The sequence below is a fragment of the Malaya genurostris genome, chromosome 3 (assembly GCF_030247185.1).
Source record: "Malaya genurostris strain Urasoe2022 chromosome 3, Malgen_1.1, whole genome shotgun sequence".
NCBI lineage: Eukaryota > Metazoa > Arthropoda > Insecta > Diptera > Culicidae > Malaya > Malaya genurostris.
Window position 1 is genome coordinate 198,991,001 of NC_080572.1, and position 24,282 is coordinate 199,015,282.

Here is a 24,282-nt window from a genome sequence, read left to right on the forward strand (position 1 = left end):
ACTAACTGGTGTACTTCGTGATCTAATGTTTTTCGGTTCAAGTCGCGTTGTTGCTGTTGATCTTTTGATTTTTATTCCATTCGTTTTGAAGCCATGTAATTTTCAAATCACAAAATTTTACATATTCTTGAATATAAATTTGTGTGTAATATGACGCTCCATTTATGTGCATCTGATAAGATGTAAAATCACAAGAATTTTTCGAACTGTGCCCTTTTTCGATTTGTCTATCTCTATATTCCTTGTGTGAAATATTAAGTTACGCCCTCGCGCATCTTTCATTAAGTTGGCTGGTTTCCTCGGCTAAGATAAATCAGCGGGTAATTTTGTCGTCTTATTTACTATTTCGAGTAGTAAAAGTTCAAAAACCATTCAAAATAATGAAAATAAATAGTTTCGCCCTTTACAATTCTTTGTATTACTAAGATTGAGATTTTTGAAGAATCCGAATTTTTAGGCAAAATTGTAGGATTTTAAAGAAATTATTCGTAGGAGAGAGAATCTCAATTTGATTACTTTTGTAAGATTCTGTAGTGCTAGGGTAGACAAGGGGCCATAGAAAACCTTCGTTGCTATATGGTAAATAATGAAACACCTCATCGTCAATTACTCAAAAAAAAAATAATGAATTTTACTGGTGACAGAGTTCTACAAACGATACAGTTCACAAATACTTAATTTTTCAAATGACGCAATATTCCACTCACACAGAATTTTACAGGCTCCGAATGTAACTTGCACTCGGCTACCAAGTGCCGCTGTATGGATTTATATATATATATATATATATATATATATATATATATATATATATATATATATATATATATATATATATATATATATATATATATATATATATATATATATATATATATATATATATATATATATATATATATATATATATATATATATCAATTATTCAATGAACAGATATGAGCTCTGTGGCTCAGTCGAGTAACCGATGTGCTTGTGATCTAATGTTTCTCGGTTCAAATCGCGCTGCTGCTAACGATCTTTTGTTTTTTATTTCGTTCAAATTCAAGCCATGTAATTTTCAAATCACACAATTTTACATATTCTTAAATAAAAATTAGTGTGAAATTCGGCGCTCCATTTATGTGCATCTTATAAGATGTAAAATCACAAGATTTTGTCGAACTGTGTAGAATATTAGTATTACTATAAAACCATTTCACATAATTTGAATATGAATATGAATATGAAGCACCGATCTAAGCCACTGCCGTAGTATATGTAAATGCTAGACCTACATCCGACTGAACCACTTTGTTGAGGATGGATGCAATATCTGCACTTACTTTTACAAAATTTATAATGCTTTGTCGGTAAGTGACATCGCACTACGTACTAAACAGTATTGAAGGGCACACAAAGCTAAGCTGAAAAATACCCAACACCCGGCTGAAGGTTACCCGCAAAATAGATATATAATATATACAATGACACTTTTAATAACCAAACTTTCCCCATTTCAACTTATCGGATGCTTTGTCGTACGTTGTCCGATCCGGAGTAAGTTTGCCGTAAAACTAACGGACGCAAGGAAAACTGCAGCCATAATATACATTCTGGAAACTTGTTCGTTTCCCTGAAAATTAGATGGATCTCAAAGTTTTTACTCAGCATACTGAATATGGTCAATTTATTTTCTTTCTTTACAGATGAACGAAGTACTCGACGCTATGTTCGAGAAGATAGTCAAAGCAAAAGATTATATTATCAAACAAGGAGATGATGGAGATAACTTTTACGTCATTGAATCGTAAGTACCGATAATGCACCTTTTCTATTGTAATAGGCTTCGGTTGGTATGCTTTGAAGCGGTCATTGCTAGATTCAATATAAACTTATATAAACCTGAAATGACTTTTCTCTTTGCAGGGGCATTTACAAGGCGTACGTGGGTGAAGATCAAAAGCACATACATACGTACCAGAACAGTGGTAGTTTTGGAGAGTTAGCTCTGTTGTACAACATGCCAAGGTAGCAGATGGTGTTACGTATTGAGTTTTCGTATTATGGTAATAATGATTTTAAATTTTTTTTGCAGAGCTGCTACTATACAAGCTGAAACGGAAGGGCAACTGTGGGCTATGGATCGGCAGACGTTCCGAAGAATCCTGCTCAAGTCCGCCTTCAGGAAACGGAAAATGTATGAGTCACTGTTGGATGCGGTTCCTATGCTGAAGACGTTGCAGGTTTGTTGTCATCATGTTACCAAAAAGTGTATGTAATTGTTTAACGTATTTCATTTCATCGAAAATTCATTCTCACAGAACTACGAACGCATGAACCTGGCCGATGCTCTTATACCGAAAACATACTCAAAGGGCGAAAGAATCATCAAGCAAGGTTAGTGAATAACTATCAGCATTGTTGCAAAACAAATGGTTTGCCACATTTAGAGCATGTTCAAAGTTTCATCCAAATCGGACTATGAAAAGTCTGACCATCTGCTATTTGGAATTTCTGTAATCTGGATGTGAGGAAACATAAGCCAGCTTTGAATACTTTAGTGAAATAGATCAACAGATAAAGAATTAGTGTACCTGGCAAGAATTCTGAAAGAGAAACTACTGCAATTGTCGCCTTTTACGACATGATAGTAGGAACCCTTTTTTTTGGTTCTCTGCCAATTTACATTTAAACTATAGAATATTCTTCCACAGAATACAAGAAATGAGTCTTCTCGTAATGACCTGCCGTGAAGTAACCGTTCTCGAAATATTCAAACATGGAACTCAAAGAGCAAAGGTTTTTGTTGAATTGCGCAATTTTAATAACACAGAAAAATAAAGAAATGCGTCGTTCTAAAGTCAAAGAATAAATTGTTCAAGTCGCGGAAGATTGGGTTCTTAGAATTTCATGTCTAATATTTCGAGAACGTCTACTTCTAGGAGAAGAGTCATTATGACTAGTTTTATTGCTTGTGATCAGTAAAATCATATTTTATTTAAAAGAAGAACTATTTTCTTAACAACCTTGAAGTTTCGCCAATACTTGTAAATTGATTAAGTACTAATTTGAATAAAATTTCAATTGCATCAACATCGAGTATTGGTTTCGATAGCAAAATTGAGCTGAATTTTTCAATAAATAAATGAATGAGACTTTTTTTTTCATTTTGGCCTTTCTCATATAGAAAGGCCATGCAATGCAATCATTGTAAAAACCGACTTTTGAACCGAGGTTCGGAGGGCCGAGTGTCATATACCATACGACTCAGTTCCTCGAGTACGCAAAATGTCTGTGTGTGTATGAAACAAAAATGCACACTCAATTTTCTTGGAGATGACTGGACTGATTTTCACAAACTTATACCGTTTTCGTTTTTGAACCTAGACGTGGGTGACTCTGACTCCGAATAAAACGAACACGTGGTACGCGCCCTAAACAACAACTCATGAAAAATAGAAAAAAATAAACAAACTCCCATGGATGCGTGACGCGACCCGAGAAAATTTTCAGAGCGAAACTACGCGATTGGAGTCCGATCTAGAGCGACCTCAGGTTGCTAAAACAAACATATCAAACGTTGTTTGGGCGACTCTAGGTCAGCTTTCGGGTTGCTCTGATCAATAAACGGAAACGGTATTAGATTCAAACGAAAGGTCTCTTGGTTCCATAGCCTGCTATTGAATTTTAATCGAATCGATGTCACGGGGTAAACTGTGCAAAACATGAAAAAAGTACACTCGAGACCGTTTAACCGATTTTCTTCAACTAAGATTAAAATCAAATGCACTATGTCTTGCTATTGAATTTCATCTGAATCTGACTTTCGGTTCCGGAGTTAAGGTGTAAAACGTGCAAAATGAAATAAAACAGTGCACTCGATTTTGTCAAAGATCGTTGATTCAATTTACACAAGCTTAGATTCAAATGAAAGGTCTTACCTTCCCATATAATCCTACCGAATTTCATCCGAATACGTCTTCCGGTTCCGGAATTACAGGTTGATAAGTATAAAAAATTCGTTTTCAGAAGTGTGGGCAAAATACTTTCATCTAGTCGTATAATTATTCAATTAGGCGGGCTTGGTTAGTTGAAGACCAAATGAGTTGATTTTAAATCGTTCCGGAATTACCGGAAAAGTGCTCGTGTGCTCCCAACCGGAAATCACTTCAATTTCTCCGAAACGCCTCGACCGATCGTCGCAAACTCAGATTGAAATGAAAAGTATTATGTTTCCGTAAGTTGATGTGGAATTTTATTTATTACAATGTAATGTGTATGAAATTTCAACCTGTCATATAGAGCGATAATGCGATAAACGGAAAAATTCTTCTAAATTTATCTAAAATTTAGTTCAATTTATATTTATTTATCATATACCTTACGATCAAAAAAGAACCGGAATTTTCATTTTAAAATTCCCGCGCTTGTCCAATCGGTAAACTTTTATTCTCTCAACGTTGGCAACACTTTTATACACATTCTGTCAAATTTTGACGCATATCGTACGATTAGTTTTTGTTTGGCGTCTATACAAAGAAGTTGAAAAATTTTCGTGTGGCGATTTTTATAATGGATGAAAATTTAGAACAACGTGCGTGCATCAAATTTTGTGTTGCAAATGGATTTAAGTGTTCCGAAACGTTGAAAATGTTAGAAAAGGCCTTTGGTGAATCGTGTCTAGGAAAAACACAGGCATACGAGTGGTATAAACGCTTCAAAGCTGGTCGTACAAGCTTGGATCATGATGAGATCCCTGGCCGCCCAACAACATCTGTTACTGAAGAAAACATTGAATCGCCGAGCAAAATCGTGTTGCAAAATCGTTCTGTACCGATTAGAGAGATTGCTGTGTTGTTGGGCATCTTTTATGGATCAGCCGAACACATTTTAACTGATGTTTTGGGTTTCAAACGCGTCGCTTCTCGGCTGGTGCCAAAAAAGCTGAATTTCATTCAAAAACAGCGTCGTGTTGATGTGGCCAAAGAGATGATTTCCAACGCAGATAGTGGCCAAAAACTCAACCAATATCATCAACCAAGCACCGTACTCTCCAGATATGGCCCCGTGTGACTTTTACCTCTTCCCCAGACTCAAATTGCCATTGCGGGGAACGCGTGTTGAGACCATAGAGACCATAAAAGAGAATTCGCTGCGTGAACTAAAGGCCATACCTTCGGCGGCCTATAAAACTTGTATGGAAAATCGGATCAAGCGTTGGCATGCATGTATTGCCGCAGGAGGAGAGTACTTTGAAGGCGATAATAAAGAAATTTATCAAAAATTGAAATTTTGCGTTTTACCTTTTTTTATAAATAAAAAAATAGGTATAGAATTCGCTCAAACTTTAGAAAGATTTTCTGAGGCCCGGAGTCTGTTCAGTTCAGTCGTCTGTTGAAAGTTCATAATTACTCCAATCGCGAAAAGCACTCGTTGAGTCAGTTGATGAAAGAAAGATACAAGAAGACTTGAGAAAGAATACGAGCTCGTAAGCGCTATCGATTAATGAGTTTTCATATCTGAAATAACTTATGTCTAGTGTGGTTGTGTAACGAGCTTTCATAAGATTAATTATACCACGCTCTCAATTCTACTTTTAGTCATATTTTCTACTCATTTTAACATAACACGAGAAAAAATAAATTTAGCGCAAATTTGCACGTTCCGTGCAGAAACTCAAACTGCTCACAATCGAAAGTTGTTTTGTTAAATATAGAGAAGATTATAGAATTGGCTCATTTTCAGGTGATGTCGCCGACGGCATGTACTTCATCGAGGATGGCAAAGTTTCGATTCGTATTCAGCAGGACGCCGGCGAGGTTGAAATTTCGAACCTAGAGAAAGGACAGTACTTTGGAGAGTTGGCCCTGGTGACCCACCGACCCCGTGCTGCTTCGGCTTATGCCGCGGACAACGTTAAAGTGGCATGTAAGTACCGATGTAGAATATTTTTTCGCTGATACAAATCAATCGCGCTTTTATCTCTATGTTAATTGGTAGTTCCCAGACTAATTTTGCGTCAGTGTTCCGAGATTTGTTTATTCAGTGTAGACAGTGTTAAACAAAAGTCAAACAAAAAATCCTAAGTGCTCTCTGACAATTTTCCGTTTAGCATTCTAATCTATTTTCGTTATTTATCACATCGTTCACTTGAATGCACTTCTGTTCATACAACTAAAATGCTGTATCCCGTCACCGAACGCATTCATCTAGCGGTTTGTATGTCATGTTATTTAAATTCTCGCCAAACACAACCGCACGTTTGCATCCGAAAATAACAATACGTCATTTTAACCGCAAAAATTTCTGAATGTCATGGACAAACAACAAACCGGCAATAATTTGGACACACACACTTCAGAAGCTTGTGATTGCACAGTAGGAGGAAGTGCATGCCGGCCCGTACCCAGAATTTCGTTCCGGGAGAGGCCCATATTAAAAAATAACGCATTTAACTGATGATTCTTTATGTGTGCCTTTAGTATCTCCTAGTTCTAGGTGTGCCTTTAGTGTCTTTCCTTTTTTTTGAAGAATGAGTGCAAGTAACTAGCAATTTAAGTAAATACTCACATATTTTGGATTGCACTAGTTTTTTTTTATTCAAGAATATAATGTTTAAGGCACACTGCTTAAGCTCTAAGATGCCAAGGGCTTTTACTAATTTTAATTTACGACTAACTTAAAACTAGGGTTGTATCATTGAGTAATGTCATATTTGGGTCGCAATGGTTGACTTTGGCAGATCCAGCCTTCAGCTGGTGATCGGCAGTGGCCGGTGAATTGAATATTTCATGAGAGTCTTCCATATGGCGTTGGTGAATGTTCATGTTGGCCGCATTCTTCGGTCCGTGTGGGTCCGCGGGAAACACCCCCAGGTTACGAATACCCGGCGGGTGGCCCGCATGCTGTTGATAAGTTTCCGTGGGCGATGATGGTGTTGTTACAGAAGAAAATGAGAAAAAAAAAATAGCGAAGTAAATATTGCGGAAAACGGAGTAAAAAGGGGATATGGGAATGAATTGTCTAAAACGACAGAGATCTAATTAGTTGACATCGAGATGGTGAAGAGACGGGGAGGGGGGAAGCGAAAAGGTTAGTGACAGCACAAAGATCTTGTTAGTTCCGATGAAGATGGTGGACAGATGAGGAATCGGGATAATCGGCGGAAGTTAGTGTCGAACCTGCAGGTGAAGATTATTCTTAGCCACAGTTGAAACAACGTCGATAAATAGGAGGAACTTTCTAAGCCAGATGTAACAGATTACACTTGTATATTAATGTGTTTGAGAAACTCGTATATCAGAAGCATATATGAGCTATCCCGACTCGCCAACACATCCCGAACCGGAACTTCAGGCGGTCTACCTCGGGCTCTTATGATTGCACTAGTACATTCCTTACATTATTGCTAGGTAGATCGTTCCGGGCGTGTGGAAATAACATAAGGTATGAAATTCTTGTATCATTATTAATTACTTTAGTTCTCAAGCCCTGTACTCAAGTTGTGGATGAAAACACGTGGTATTTAGTTCTGAAGGCGATGTATGATTTCAGGCCTAAATACCATGCATCTCCATCTAATGATAATTCTATGGAGACGCATGGTTTTTTGAATGATTTATCTTTTCAAAAGTCTGATATTATATCCATCCACATTTTTAAAAAACTGAAAAAATACAGCGTAGTGTACTCATAAATGATTTATTTTTGATATGACATCTAGAGTGCTACCAAAATTGTAAGTGTGAATTAAGAAAATTCGAAAATTTCGAAAATTTTTTTTTACAAAAAACATTTTGAAAAATTCTGAAAAAATCAGAAAGGTTTTCCATAATGCCTAAAATATTTCTGTTTTTTTTTTTCAATTTTTTGCTGAAGAGGCTTTTGAAAAATTTAACTAAAATGAAAATCAGAAGAACCACAGTTAGACTCCACAAATATGGCAGTTAAAGGGTTAAAAGTTTGTGAAAATCATCTTCAATACAAATCCTTCAAGCTGCTTATATCATTTTAATTTCTTCTTGGAGGTAGTTTTGACATGATAACCCGGCTACACCCTTTTCACACATTCTATATAAATCTGATAAAACCAACAATCATATGCAGATGGCGCTTCAATCGGTTTACATAGTTAAATTTTGGGCGGAAAATTCACAGTATCCGTCGCTTGAACTTGAAATAACACTTCAGCAGTTTTTTTATACACATTGAAATTAGACTTTTTTGAGAGCAACACTTAGGCACTGCATCGTACTTCCAGTGATGCCAATTCTCGTCCTCAAGTCAAATTCTTACATTTTTAGTATAAAAAATCTGTAACCAGACGGCCTGAAAAGGAAGGCTGAATGCTGCCGGCAGTCTATAAACCGCACCAAACAATGCATTTTTCGGGATGCATTGGTAGCTGCTGAATCCGGAATCATCATCGTTTCGAATCCGGTGTATCGATTGTGGCAATAATGATGCACTGTCACGGGTCGAATAAAATTGTCTATGAAAAACTTTTATTAATTTTTTTTAGATTTCTGTGATGCTCAAAATCACTCCTGCATGCAAGCATCCCACATGGCGGTGTCCTAAATTGATTTTATGTCTCAATACGTTAGTTAAATTTCGGTCCCAACTGATTCTGTTTTGATCTATCGCGAATAAACCGTCTTCAATAGGGCCATGAATCGTTTGAACCGTTTTGTTTCTTAATTGAATGAGAAAAAATCATTTTTATTAATATAAACACTCATAAACGCGGCCAACCTTGTCTTGATTATTATCGATTCGACGTAGATAAATGAAAAGGTTGAATCTCTCTGTTGTCGGTCTGTTATCGGTTTGTCTTGCGAAATTTTATGATTAATGATGCTATTGGGTAAGCATAGTTATATTTATCTCGGCGGCTCTCTCGTCTTTATCAATTCTACACGATTAGATTGAAATGAATGACAATCGGACCGAATTATTTCTAAGCTGAAACACCAATATTCTACATTTTGTCTTGAAACTTAACAGAACAAAAGTAGGTGCCTTGTGCCTCTATATGGTGAAAATAAAAATCTTTACTGCCCATTAACAACCTAACCACATTCGTGTGAAAAGGAAAGAGCAAAAGGGAAAATCAAAATGAAACGGTCGTCGCAATAAGCGAAGGGAAGCTCATCATTATTGATAACACCGGAAAGTTGCCATCTATTCAACCTTGCGTGTCGTTGAAAGCAAGTCAATTTCACCGGCATTAGATCATATCTTACTGTTATTTTTAAACTTGCTCTAATCTTCTTGTTTAGTTTTTTTGGCACAAGCCATAGTTAATATTATTATAAAATTGCTGGTGAATGTATTTTATTCATAGTGTTTCCCTTTACTAGATATCATTTTCAAAAAAAAAAATGCATGAATTTCGCGTTCGATAATCTCTCACCGGGTGAAGTTTGAAGCTTGAGTTATTTAAAATCAGGAAGCAAAAAAGAAAAACTTATTTATCTCTGAACCGTGTCAATGAAATAACAATGTTGAGTACTCAAAATGAAGGTCATTTATTGCACTTAAAAGGGAAAATTTGCGAAAAAATTATTCCGATTTAGTTTATTTTATTCAAATATCACTCATCTTAAGCAGCTATTTTGAGCTCTAATGTCCATAAGAATACGCTTTTTCAGGAACTCTTGCGTGTACAATTGAGAATCTACAGTCTTGTTTGTCACGGAAACATGTATTCTTTTTATCCACAGCTGCAAACACTTCGCCAGATAATGAGTTTTTTTGCGAATGTATCGGCATAAACGAATTTTAACACGCTAGGGATAAGGCCTCAGCCATTTCGCAAAGCTGCCCATAATTAAATTTCACGTATTCATTAGAAACTCATTGTACAACTTCTGGCCACGCTTTTAGCAGCGAATTCTTCAGATGGTGCTTTGGCTAGCATTGAATTTCTTAGCGATATCACAATCTGACGAAATGTTTACGAACGCGGTGAAGATGGTACCCAAAACCCGACTCGAACTCGAACCTGATAGATATGGGTTCAGAAAAAATGTTTATCGGGCTCAGATCGGGTATGGGCGACATTTTTTTCATTTAAGACGGGTACGGATCGAGTTAGGGTATTCGAACCCAATATCCGACCCGATAAATGAACCTTACCGGTTTTGATCAAGTTCGGATTGGTTACGAGTGAAAAATTTAGATTTTTTGTCGGGTACGGATCGGGTTTGTGCGCAAAAAAACAACCGATTTTTCAGGAACAAATAGTTTATAGTTTTTTTTTGTCATTCAAAGTTCATGGACCTCAAGTTAATTCATTCACTGTCAATCGAACCGACTTTCGTGCTCCCGGTCCCCGGACTTCGGTTTCAGCAGTATTTGAAATAGTCAGGATCCAAAAATTTTGAAAAATATGATTAAATTTTCATTTAATTCACACTTGATTGATACACTACCATAGAATTGGTGAAAATATATATATTTGGCCATGCTTACAAGTGATAAAACTTTTTTTTGCGTCGATATGTGACAATGGATGAAACATTGATCCATCACTTCACTCCGGGATCAAAACGATCATCATCTGAGTGGACTACTGTCAGTGAACCACTTCCAAAGGCACAAAGTTTGGAAACTTATAGCTTCAGTATTTTTGGATGCACATGGCATAATCTTCATTGCCAATTTCAATAAATTGAAATTGACTTAGTCCAGCCTATCAGACGACTGTGTTAAACTTCACACTCAATACATAGAGGAGACCTAAGCTGGACTAAAAGATTAACATATAAATTTTTCCGGTTTAGCACAGCAAAGACAGTTCATTTTCGAGATGCGATAATAATTTTATTTTTTACGTCATCGAAAGCGCTCAACCACTAACTAACCAGACCGTCATTGCAATGCACAGCAACCAAATACATCCAAAAAATTAAAAAATTGACTCAGCGTCATCCATCTAACTGACTTCTATCTGTCACATGAAAGTGCGTTTACAAAGTCAATCCATGGATCAAAATAATTGCTGGTTTAGAAGATATTCAAGCTGTTCGGTTTAAACCCATGTCCGGACTAGCCCCACAGAACTCGGCTCTGGTTCGTTGCACCGTCAATTCAATCTCAGTGAAATCGTCGTCAGTTGCTCTCTTGAAATAACAAATCTATCTTTCAATTGATTGAGAGAGCGTCCATCAAATGAGCTCCGGGAGAACTTTTCAGTTGGTTCACGATAATAGATGAACGGTAAACTAGCAAAATTATCAATCACAGAATCTACTTAAATTTATTGCTTTCACTTTCAATCTTAAATTTGAATACTTTGGAACAGACCTCAAAGCATGATGTATTCCATAAAAAATTATGTATTTCCAGTTCCTGGAGCTGATTAGAAACATTCATGTAAACAGCCACCCTTTGTTTATTATACCAGCCCACAGGCAGTGGTTTGAATCAATAAAAACGTGCTTAATCCACCTAACAGTGAGATGATACCTTTTTTTATCAATCCGCGTGTGTTTTTTGCTTGAATATTCTTCGGTGTTTTAGTTCTCATGACATTACTTTAATGACCGTCGTTTCAAGCGGTAATTTAAAGTTCTATTCACTCATTACCCTGTAATGCCAGAACTGCAAATCGGATCGAAATTGAATCCAAACGTGTAATAATTGATTAAACATTCCATGAGATGTCGAAATAAGTCCCACTTTAGAGTTTCTCGTCATTATTTACAGTACTACCAGAACCGGTATTCAGGAACCAGCATAACCGAGAACGATATAGACATCTTTGAGAAATCGTAGTGCGAATTCAATTTTTGGGTACCTTCCGAATCGAAAACTGAATACCACTAAAACTGAAATAAGTTTATTTGGTTATCGACTATCCAAATCTACAAACCAGATAAACCTGATAAATTTATGTGAAATTGACATTTTTATACTAATCACCCTGTATTACATAAACCGGAAGTTGGATCTAACTAACAAGCGAGATGTTTTATAGGATCTTAAAACCTTTCAAATTTTTATGGTGTCTAGATTCCATTTGAATCTTAGTTTGGTTTAGTCATCTACGAGAAAAATGAGTAACACTATTTTAATTTCGTTTCACATATCATCCTATAGTTCCGGAACCAGAGGTCGGAACCAAACATAATTCAGGAATCTTGTTTGGGAGCATACGATTTTTCACATGAATTCCAGTTTGTAGAACACGGTTGAGTCATCTCCGAGAAAATTGAGTGAAATTATTTATCACACTCGCATTTACTGATCTCGACAAACTGATTCGAATGGTATATGGGTGTTATGTTCTTGCAGCATTTATTGCTGTAAGTAGTTTAAATCAATGTAATTACGGAATTGCTTTTAACCCGAGAATGCTGCCATCATCTGGTTTACATATGTCATATTCGAACAATTATGTTGCCAAAAACGAACCGTGCTGAAATCGATCCGAGGCAAAATTTCATGAAAAAGTATGCTGTACACAGTCTTTTTGATACTTAGAAACAATTGTATAAAAAATCGTGCTCCACGGTGCTCCCAAACATTACTTTGTCATTCAGTGCTCAAAACTCTTACTACTGAAATAAGGCAAAAAGTCGCTCACACAATAATATCGATATCTCCGTTAAAGATGGACGGATTTTGACAATCTATGGCTTGTGGGATAGGTATTTCCGTGCGGAATCTAAGTCTAAAATAATATTCTGTTTTCAAGGTCAATTGTGACAGATATTGTCAAAAAAACTGAAAATTTTGACATAAAACTTCGTATAACTCAAAAAGTAAACATACGATCTCAAAACTATTCAATAGCGTTCAGGGTGACGGAAAGACCTTCCATTTGCGACTAGTTTGATCAAAATCGGTCCAGCCATTTCTGAGATCTCGACCTCTTTGTTGACAACACACATACAGACACACACACGGACATTTGTTCAGTTCGTCGAGCTGAATCGATTGGTATATGACATTCGGCCCTCCGGGCCTCGGAAAATTTTTCTTAAGTTTGAGCGAAATCTATACCTATAAGGTAAAACGTGAACATAATTCTCTAGTTGCTAAACCGTTGATTCGATGTACAAAATTCCTTAAAATGTACAAAGCCTACTATGGTAAAAGTTCATTTCAACAACTTTTTCCCTTAACAAATGGAAAAACGATGACAAAGATTTAGAGCTTCTAACTTTGCCGAAGAAGCTCAACAAAACGCAAAACAGTTTCAGATATTTGAAACATTTTCGTTTGAAACCCCTTAAAATCATTTTTTTGTAAATAACTTTTTTCACGATTGTTTTCAATGTCTACTATGTTCGAAACAATTACTAATTACGTAAAATTACACATTTTTGTTGAAGACTGTGTACAATTTGGTCGTTTCCTTAAAAAGTTATTTAACATTTTAACTTTTATATACATTAACATTAACTTTACATAAACTTCCCTCCCATTGGTTGGTGGACTTGACGGTATTGCAAACATCATCACATACAATCAATTAGCGTTACAATTTGATAAAGATATGCGTTACAGCTTTTAGCTTCATAATTGAATTAAATGAATAAGATATGAAACGCATTAAATGAATAAGATGTTGATGCAACATCCGGAGTTGGAGAGGCCGGTAGGGCTTAACTGAGCTCTTTTCTATGTTTTATTTTCATACTACCGGCCCTTATTACCAGTGTGAAGTGGAAATTAAGTGAAGTGAACGTCCAGTCGGTGTTGAACAGTCGTTCGCACCGCACGCGTATAGCTCTTGGCTCCTGGAATTTTTTTCTGGCTACCTAGAGTTTCATTGATTCAAGGCTTCAGTCTTTTTCAAGGCTACCTGAATCACTAACCAAGTGACTAAGTGATACAAAGAGTGATATTAGAGTGACTAAGTGATACAAAGAGTGATATTAGAGTGACTAAGAAATTAATCAGCCTTTTTTAAGGCTAGCTAGGAGTCTAATCGAAGACTAATTTAGCCTAGTTAATTTAATTTAAAATTTCATTAATTTAAAAAATGCCTGCGTCCAACCGGAAAGGCAACAAGCCTAAGGCTAAAAATAATTCAATACGGAATAAATCACAATCCGTTATTCAACATTTTTCTAATAACATTCACGATCTTATAGAATCTGAATGTAAAAATAAAAGACAACGGACGGATTTCCCTTCCATTGATCCTATGCCGTCTAACAATATTTACGAGATTCTTCCTGAATCCGATTGTAGCGACATAGAAGAAAATTCTTCAAAAATTCCCAAAATGGACGCTTGTCGTTCTGGGAAGAAACATCAATCTATGCCACCAGTGACGGTGATGATTTCCGACTTCAAAGCATTCCGTACTGAGCTTTCTACTTTTCTCCCGGAAGTAAAAGTCTCATTTCAAATCGGACGAAGAGGAGAATGTCGAGTCTTGGTGGATGGATTGGAAGATTACGAACGTCTTATTCGATATTTGTCCGAGAAACTTCATAAATTTTATTCATATGATATAAAATCAGACAGACCCTTCAAGGCTGTCTTGAAAGGATTATCAAATGATCAAAGTATTGATGAAATTAAAAATGAACTAAAAGAATTGCTTGGTTTTGCCCCTTCCCAAGTAATACTTATGAAAAAAAGAGCGAATGGTACTTCTAAACCACGCTCTGGAATTTCCCATGAACTTTACCTAATACACTTCAATCGAAGTGATGTAAACAATTTGAAAACTTTAGAAAAAGTACGTTTCATTTCCCACATTAAAATTCATTGGGAACATTATAAACGGCATAATCGTATTGCAAACTTAACGCAATGTCGTCGTTGCCAAGGCTTCGGTCATGGAACCAAAAATTGTCATATGGATATACGGTGTTTGAATTGTGGTAAATCGCATTCGAAAGACGTTTGTCCAATGAATGAAACCACTGATAAATTTTCATGTTCAAATTGCAATGGAAATCATAAATCCAATTATTTGAAATGTCCTGTCAGGGAAAAAATTTTAAACGCTCGTTCGCTTCGACAACAAGTCAAATCAACGACCTTAAATTTACAGAACATACCTGAAAATACAGGTACGCCTGCCAATTCATCTTCTAACGAAAACAATTTATTGACAGGTAGATCGACCTCGTCATCATCTTCTTCTAATGTCAGTTATGCTGGTATATTAGGTAGAAATCTATCACCTATTTCTTCTAATGTAAATAATCAAAACACAGGACCGCCTTGCAGTTCTTCTTCTAACGAAAACAATTTATTAATAGGTAGACCGGCCAAATCATCTTCTTCTAATGGCAGTCTACCTACAAATATTCCTTCAATGCCATTCGCTTCTTTAAATGAAGTCGATTTAGGCGATATAACTGAAAATAAAATGATCTACCTACAAGATCAACTTTTTCAAATGATCATCCAAATGAATTCGACTTCATCACTTTTTGAAGTATTTCAAATCGGATGGAAATTTGCAAATAATATTATAATGAATTTAAAATTTAACAGTGATGTTAAATAATTATTTGAATATTTTAAATTGGAATGCTCGATCTTTGAAATCGAGTGAAGATGAATTTTATAATTTTCTCAAAGTTCACAAAATCCATATTGCCATTGTGACAGAAACTTTTCTTAAACCAAATGTCAAATTGAAAAGTAATCCACATTATGTGGTTCATCGATTTGACAGGTTTACTGGAATGGGTGGTGGAGTTGCCATTTTTGTCCAACGGCAAATTAAACATCGAATTTTACCTTCTTTCAATACTAAAGTTATTGAAAGCTTGGGAATCGAAGTTGAAACCATTCATGGAATTTATTTCATCGCTGGAGCATATTTGCCATTCCAATGCACCGGCGAACAAATAAATTTCTTTAAAGGCGATTTGCAAAAACTTACAAGATATCGATCGAAATTTTTCGTAATAGGGGACTTAAATGCTAAGCATGTCCAGTGGAATTGTAGGCAAAATAACAGTAATGGTAAAATACTTCATAATCAACTCTCAGCTGGTTACTTCACAGTTCTTCATCCCAGTAATCCTACTTGTTTCTCTTCCGTGAAAAACCCGTCTACAATTGATCTGGTTCTAACAGATCAAAGTCACATTTGTAGTGAACCGATTACTCATGCTGACTTTGACTCAGATCATCTTCCTGTAACATTCAGACTTTCCAACGAAGCTATAATTAATCCAATTAGTTCTATTTTCAACTATCATAGAGCTAATTGGTTGGATTACAGATCTCACATTGAAAATCATGTGGATCATGAAACTATTTTAGAAAATTCTGCGGACATTGACACAGCAATTGATAATTTGAATCATTATATTATCGAAGCTAGAAATCTTTCAGTTCCCAAAGCTCAAACTAAATTAAATTCTCCTATCATCGATGACAATCTTCAACTGCTCATTCGGTTGAAGAATGTTCGTCGCCGACAATATCAACGTTCTCGTGATCCTGCTATGAAAAACATAGTTAAGGATTTACAAAAAGAAATTAAACATAGATTTACTCTTTTGCGAAATGAAAATTTCGCTAAAGAAGTTGAACAAATTAAACCATATTCTAAACCTTTCTGGAAACTTTCTAAGGTTCTTAAGAAACCTCAGAAACCAATTCCTGCTCTCAAGGAAGGAAATCAAATACTTCTTACAAATGGTGAAAAAGCTCAAAAACTTGCTCAGCAGTTCGAGAGTGTCCACAATTTTAATTTAAACGTTGTGAGTCCTATTGAAAATGAAGTCTCACTGAAATATGATCATATTTCAACCCAAGTGTTATCACACGATGACATTATTGAGACGAATTTTGATGAAATTAAATCAATTATTAGGAAACTCAAAAACATGAAGGCTCCTGGTAATGATGGAATTTTTAATATTCTTATTAAAAATCTTCCCGATGTTGCCTTGAGACTCCTGGTTAAAATTTTCAACAAGTGTTTTTCATTAGCTTACTTCCCAAAAAGATGGAAAAACGCTAAAGTAATTCCTATCCTAAAACCTGATAAAAACCCAGCAGAAACATCAAGTTATCGCCCAATTAGCTTACTTTCTTCTATCAGTAAACTTTTTGAAAAAATTATCTTGTTGAGAATGATGACTCATATAAATGAGAATTCAATTTTTTTACCAGAGCAGTTTGGATTTCGTCATGAACATTCAACTACTCATCAACTTGTCAGAGTAACGAACATGATAAAATCAAATAAATCTTCTGGGTTATCCACTGGAGTTGCTCTTCTAGACATAGAAAAAGCATTCGACAGTGTTTGGCACAAAGGTTTAATAGCAAAAATGTCTAATTTCCAGTTTCCTATTTATTTGATCAAAATGATTCAAAATTATTTAACTGATCGTACTCTTCAGGTTAGCTATCAGAATTGTAAATCTGAATTGCTACCCGTACGAGCCGGTGTTCCGCAGGGTTCGAGTGTAGCTCCAATCTTGTATAATATTTTCACTTCTGATCTTCCAAATCTACCCGTTGGTTGTCAGAAATCGCTATTCTGTGACGACACAAGTCTGTTAGCCACAGGTAGAAATCTAAGAGTGATCTGCAGTCGCCTACAAAGAAGTTTAAATATTTTCAGTGATTATCTGTCAAAATGGAAAATTAAACCAAATGCAGCAAAAACGCAATTAATTATCTTTCCTCACAAGCCAAGAGCTTCTTTTCTTAAACCAAACAATAGTCACATTCTCAAATTGAATGGCTTGGAATTGACATGGTCTGATCAAGCTAAATACTTAGGTTTAACGTATGACAAAAATCTCACTTTCAAGGATCACATTGAAGGAATCCAGGCAAAGTGTAATAAATATATTAAATGTTTGTATTCTCTTATAAACAGAAATTCTAAGCTCTGTCTAAAAAACAAATTGTTAATTTATAAACAAATTTTCAGACCAGCCATGCTTTATGCGGTACCAATTTGGTCAAGCTGTTGTTCCACCAGGAAGAAAACGCTTCAAAGGATTCAGAATAAAATTCTGAAAATGATTTTGAAGCGTCCTCCCTGGTTTAGTACAAATGAGTTACACAGACTCACAAATATAGAACCATTAGATGTAATGTCACATAATATTATAAGCAAATTCCGACAAAAATCGATGCAATCTTCAATTGAATCGATTCGATCTCTGTATTAGTTAGTAAGTTAGTATATAAGTTCCTTTTCCCCATTACACAATACAAGTAGGTTTAGAATTTTCCCTACACAAAAATCTCAGAATTGCGGAAGCAAATAATGTCCTCATGGTAATAACCAAATCATATATATAATAGGGCTGAAAAGTCACCACTTGTGGCTGAACACCCAATTTAAATCTTAATAATTTAATTTTAACTCATATTCCAATTAATAGTTATTTAAAAAAAAAAAAAAAAAGTGAAGTGAACGTACCCCAATTGGGTTTCACACGATGACAACAAATGAATGATGAATCGAGTCCATATTTGACGTTTATTGGTGGTTTGTGTACAATGGATTACTGTGGAATGAGATAGAATATTGTAGAATAGAACGAAATAATAATAACTTAACTAATGGACAAACCACTGATAGCTGTCAAACGATGTTCATCCAGTTTGTACTGTGAGGATGTATCGTTTGGGACCTGATGGGTGGGATGATGTGTGAGTGAAGTGTAAGAGTAACTGCATGCAAGAATGGTAATGAAGGCCACCGTTTCAGATCAGGATTAGCGATCGATCATTAGAAGAGATAGAAATTGGGTAACGGTACTCCCATTCATCTCAAATCTATTAGTCATTTCATATACGAGAACCATTAGTTATAGTGAGATCTGTTATCTGTTCGATAGATTAATTTCAGAAGTAACATGAAATTTGGAGCATTCTGCTTCGCTAAAACAGCAGTATTGAACCATTTCCGAACTACTGCTATGCGTTATTGCTTCTTAGAGACGAGGCAAAGACTTTGTATTCGATTTTATCACAATTCATTTATTGAAAGTCGAGTGATTGCTAAAATAACATGGTGACTCTACTAATGAGATGACTATTGGCACACTAGTTTTAGTTAGGATCTATTAGAGTAGGAATAGTAACTCAATGTTGTAATGCTTGTGTGTGGAATACATGTGGGTATGTATGCATGTGTGTATGTGTATGTGTGCCTGTGTGTATGTATGTATGTATGTGTTTGTGTGTATGTACAATATACATTTTACCGTGCCTTTGGGTGCGTTGTATCAAATTGGTAGTGATGCATTTCGATTGTGAGTCAGTGTACACCAGATGCCCAAAAGTGCCTGAGTGGATGGTAACACTGTCAAGGATCAACCGAAGATAACGAAATGTGAACATGATGTAGTAATACTTATGGGAATATAATTTAAATAAAAACGCATGTCCTCAGTTCTTTTCCGTCAAACCATCATGGCCGGCCTCACAAAGATGTCATTAAAAAACACCACTGCATACTGCATACTGCAACTTTTACATTTAAGGAAATAAAATAACAAATCAGCAAAAGTACGGAATGGAAATAAAATAGAATGACAACAAAAGACACTTACGAAACACAATTGAATAGAACCACTGGAATTAAGGTAAAACAATATAAACTATGACCAAAGGTAAGAAAACCAACATAAATAAATAATAAAAACTCTTGGGTAATAATACAAACTAAGGGGGAGGAAACACATTTTGGACTGGGCTGTAAAGCTGATTGGAACCCTTTCCCCACCAAAATGTGATATAAGGAATTAACATTAACTATACATGAACTTTTTTTTGTGATATCGACCAATAAGTAACCTCTAGGCATCAACTTTTGCAATAAATTACAGTCGAGTAATGAAAAATAGAGCATTATTTTTAACACCAGACGAAAGAGTCACTATACTTTACTATTATTACTTACTCTCAGCGAGTACCGAGTCTTTCGGCATTCCTCATCAAAGTGAATGGTGATAGGAGGCTTGATGTTTTCTAGCCAATCCTATAACGTATATAAAGTTCAACCATTCCCGCATTTTATTGTAATATAACATCTACAGTGCATAGTTGAAGCACTAAATAAAATTCAAAGTTACTTACTGTGCTTTATTTTTCAATGTACTTTTAAAGCAAAACTAAGCATCATTATAAATATACAGTCCTTTTCATTAAAAAAATTCATGCATTCCAATTTAGTTTTAGATCAAGGATGGGTCTGAATCGAATTTTCGATTCAACTGATGTCTATTCTATAGTACTATTTATTTACAAATCCTGTCGTTATTTTTTTCTGTGTATGGCTGAATTCATGAGAACGTGTTTTGTAGAAAGACAAAATTTTACAAAAATGATTCAGTCTTTCAAGTAGGATAAAAACAAATTTCAATTAGAAATTAGTCTCAGAAGACGTAAATCTAAACGATGGTTTTAGGCGTGCTGTCAATGGCGTAAGATGTCCATCAAATGAATTGGATTGAAATCCGGATTTTATAAAAATGAATCTGTAATCTTTAAATCATAGCAAATAATAATACGCACGAACACAGTACTGTTGTAGTTCACGTTTTCATGCACGACATAGCGTATGTTGTTGTTGTCTCGCTTACAGAGTTAAAGTGGATGTATATTGCACTATTACTTTTGTTCAGTTGAATCACAATCATCGTCTTTAGGTCGATGTGGATTCGCTCCATGAGCAAATTTCTTTTTATAGTAACAAATTTCGAGTACGACTCCGCTTGAAGTCAATAACGATTGACCGGAATGAACCTTTGTTCGTTAGGTTTGCTAATTTCGCTAATTGTTCCTATTTTCCTTCGGCTTGGCAGTAAGCGGTTTACTATGTCGACTGTCTCGGATGAGGTAGGAAAGCAAACTGATGTAAAGATCTTTAATTCTAAGCTGACGTGCATTGCAACGATTTAGACGGAAAAGCAATTCTTCAACCTACGATCGATCCACGAGAATCACATTAATCTAGTAGTTAGAAAATATTTCAGTTTTCGCTCTATTCATATTTAGGGCAACGGCTCCCTATTTCATCTGAGCTCCTATTTCCATCTCATCCCTTCACCTCATTACTTTGAACATGAATAATATTCTACAACCTACCTGAACCAAACTGTGAAATGTTTTAAAATGATTATAAAAGCTGTTGTCACACTTTCCTATTGAAAGAAATGGTTTTAAGTTCTTCGTTTATCGTTTTTTTCATTTAAAATAAACTCACTTTTCAATTTAGGACACATTTCCGTCTCAAGATTTACAGTTCGTCATGTTTCTGATTATCTACTAATCGATTCGTCTCAAAACATGATCACTTTTTCGCACAATTACACTACCATTGAATGCTGGATGACTTCATAATTAGTAATGTTCACTTGCCACTTGTTTAATTAATGATTTAAAACTTCAAAAACTACCCGACAAACAATAAAAGTCTTTAAAAACTATGAGATGAATGTTTTTCACTTAGTTCACTTGATTGCGCTTTGTTTTCATCTCATTTGGTTTCGCAAAGTTGCCAAGTTTTCTCATGATGTTACAAAAAATAAATTGTTTTTCTACTTCAAATTATTATCAAAAAGTATGATTTTGGTATCCGTGACATTAGTTTAATTATATTATTGATATTAATACTTCAATAAAACTGTTTTTGCTTCGAATATTACCAGAAAGAGCGTGTTAAATACTAATGAAATAACCATTGTGGCAAATCTAGTAGCACTGGTTTCATTCCGCTATACGTCAACATAACGCTGTGAAGTGTGTGTGTTTTATCGGCTGTGCACAGAGATGCCAGATATTTCCATAAAAACCCTCCTTAATCCACCTAGTGGTGTGATAATGCCTTTCTCTTCTTTCATAACAGTCTCATGAAAATATGTTTCATATGTTATAAAATAAATTTAGACACCAATTGATTCAGATTGATTCGAGTAGTTCACAAAAGCATGCTTCAGTGTTTATGTCACACAGTCAGCATCATTTTTCCAAACTAGTGCTTGACATTTGCGTTGCCTATTTGTATGAGAACAGTGATGCTAATCTAAAAAAAAAGCCTTCTTAGTCCACTTAGTGAAATTTTCATGTATCTTGAAAAATCACCATAGGGGGGAGTACATGAAATTTTCGAAATCGAAAAAAAATTTTTGATGCCAAAAGGCTTAGAATTGCATGAAACGTCGAGATTTAGTGTCATCTCAAAATAATTTTTTTTTGAAAAAATCGACTTTTTGGGACTTTTTTTTTGAGATGACACTAAATTTCGATGTTTTATGCAGTTTTAAGAGTTTTGGCATCCAAAAAAAATTTCGATTTTGGAAATTTCATGTACTTCCCCCTATGGTGCTTTTTCAAGATCGAAAATTGTCAAACCTTTACCACCGGGCAGCACCCCTTAAGCATGTCCGATTTAGGTCAAATTTTGCATGAAGGCTTTTTTCGAAGTGCTTAAACATTTGAGCACTAGAACTTAACGACAAAAGAGGTGATCCCAAAATTTTGGCACCCTTATATATATAAGAGCGGTAAAAATCAACGTGTTTTGTCGGTTACGTCACTTATACAATCATATATCTGGAACCAAAAGTCACAGCCATTTGATCTTCGAACTTGATCAATGGCCCGACAGTAGCTTTCAAACGAGCCCAAGTTTGTTAAAATCGGTTCAGCCATCTCTGAGAAAATTGAGCGCGTTCAAATACAACGCTTTTTGTCGGTTACGTCACTTATACAATCATATCTCCGGAACCAAAAGTCACAGCCATTTGATCTTCGAACTTGATTAATGGCCCGACAGTAGCTTTCAAACGAGCCCAAGTTTGTTAAAATCGGTTGAGCCATCTCTGAGAAAATTGAGCGCGTTCAAATATCTTCGAAAAGTGCACACACATACACACACGCATACATACACACACACACACACACAGACATTTTCCGATCTCGACGAACTGAGTCGAATGGTATATAACACTATGGGTCTCCGAGGCTCCGTTCGAAAGTCGGTTTTTCCAGCAATTCTAATACCTTTCAATAGAGAAAGGCAAAAATATGTATTCCGTTGCATAGAAAGTCTATATCTGCTCTATCTGCTCTATCTAATGAAATGATGTTAACAGATAGTTCTTTATATCTCCGTAGTCATTGCCCCGCTCACGAGAATATTCAACGAGTTAATATATACAATAACAATATATAACAATATATATATATATATATATATATATATATATATATATATATATATATATATATATATATATATATATATATATATATATATATATATATATATATATATATATATATATATATATATAATATATATATATATATATATATATATATATATATATATATATATATATATATATATATATATATATATATATATATATAAATCAGTTCGGATTGATTCCAAATTTTAATATAAATGTTTGTCAGTATTCATCATCAATTATCTACATAAAAGATTTCCACTTTAACATGTGATTTGTCCGTTGATTAATAAGTTTTTAAAGAATCATTGCAATCAAATACTAAAAGATACTCAGAGAGAAAAGTCTATTTTTTTACTTCTCACTTTCTATGAACCTGTACAAATCTGTATTAAATTTAGGAAATCTGTATAAAATCTGCACTTTGATTTAAATCAGTATGCGAACGCAAAAATCTATACAATACAAATAAATCTGTATAAATGGCATCTTTGGCTCTACACTTTGTTTTAAGAAGGGCTAATGAATTAATAGTAACAATTACATTTTGATTTTCATTTAAAGTTCACCAAATTAACTTTACAGTGAAGTTTTAAATTCAAAGCGAAACGTAACGGAAACGACCGAAAAATTTTTAAACGTTGAAATGATTTCAAACTGGTCCTGAAAATATCGTATGTTGTCTCATAGTTTGCATTAGGCCGTTTTTAAGAAGAATTCTGACATTTTGAACCTGAGAGTGTAATAGTGGAATATTTTGTTTTGATTGCTGTCGCCATTGCTATTTTGTAGGATGAATAAAGGATCAACGATAGGATGGATAAAAATCCATTGAGATGAAATTAGGAGCAGAGTAGTGAACACATTATAAGTAATTTTAGCTGTTTCATGAATGTTAGTTAAATTTTCAAGAAATGTGAATCAATTCTCAGCGTGGAGCAAGGCGAATGAAGCAGTAATATGAAATAGTTATAGTGATTATAGTGGCTAAATCGGGGTTTGAAGGCGACGTCCTTACAAATGAGATGAAATAGGGAGCACTTACCCTATCACAGTTCAGAATATTGAATAAAAATTTAAACTAATTAGGACTTTTTAGGATCAAGGATGCCTTTTATCGTATCAAAGAACGTTCACT

At 35.0% G+C, this 24,282-nt stretch overlaps 1 protein-coding gene across 3 annotated transcripts in view; it reads left to right on the forward strand.

The window, feature by feature from the left end:
• Positions 1 to 24,282, forward strand: part of LOC131437800 (cAMP-dependent protein kinase type II regulatory subunit) — a 277,219-nt gene that overhangs the window by 246,841 nt on the left and 6,096 nt on the right. For all 3 annotated transcript variants that reach the window (XM_058607383.1, XM_058607384.1, XM_058607385.1), the window contains 5 exons: positions 1,689 to 1,789; positions 1,909 to 2,010; positions 2,078 to 2,225; positions 2,304 to 2,379; positions 5,728 to 5,910. In XM_058607383.1, the coding sequence (XP_058463366.1) occupies positions 1,689 to 1,789; positions 1,909 to 2,010; positions 2,078 to 2,225; positions 2,304 to 2,379; positions 5,728 to 5,910 (610 nt within the window). The remainder of the gene's footprint in view (positions 1 to 1,688; positions 1,790 to 1,908; positions 2,011 to 2,077; positions 2,226 to 2,303; positions 2,380 to 5,727; positions 5,911 to 24,282) is intronic.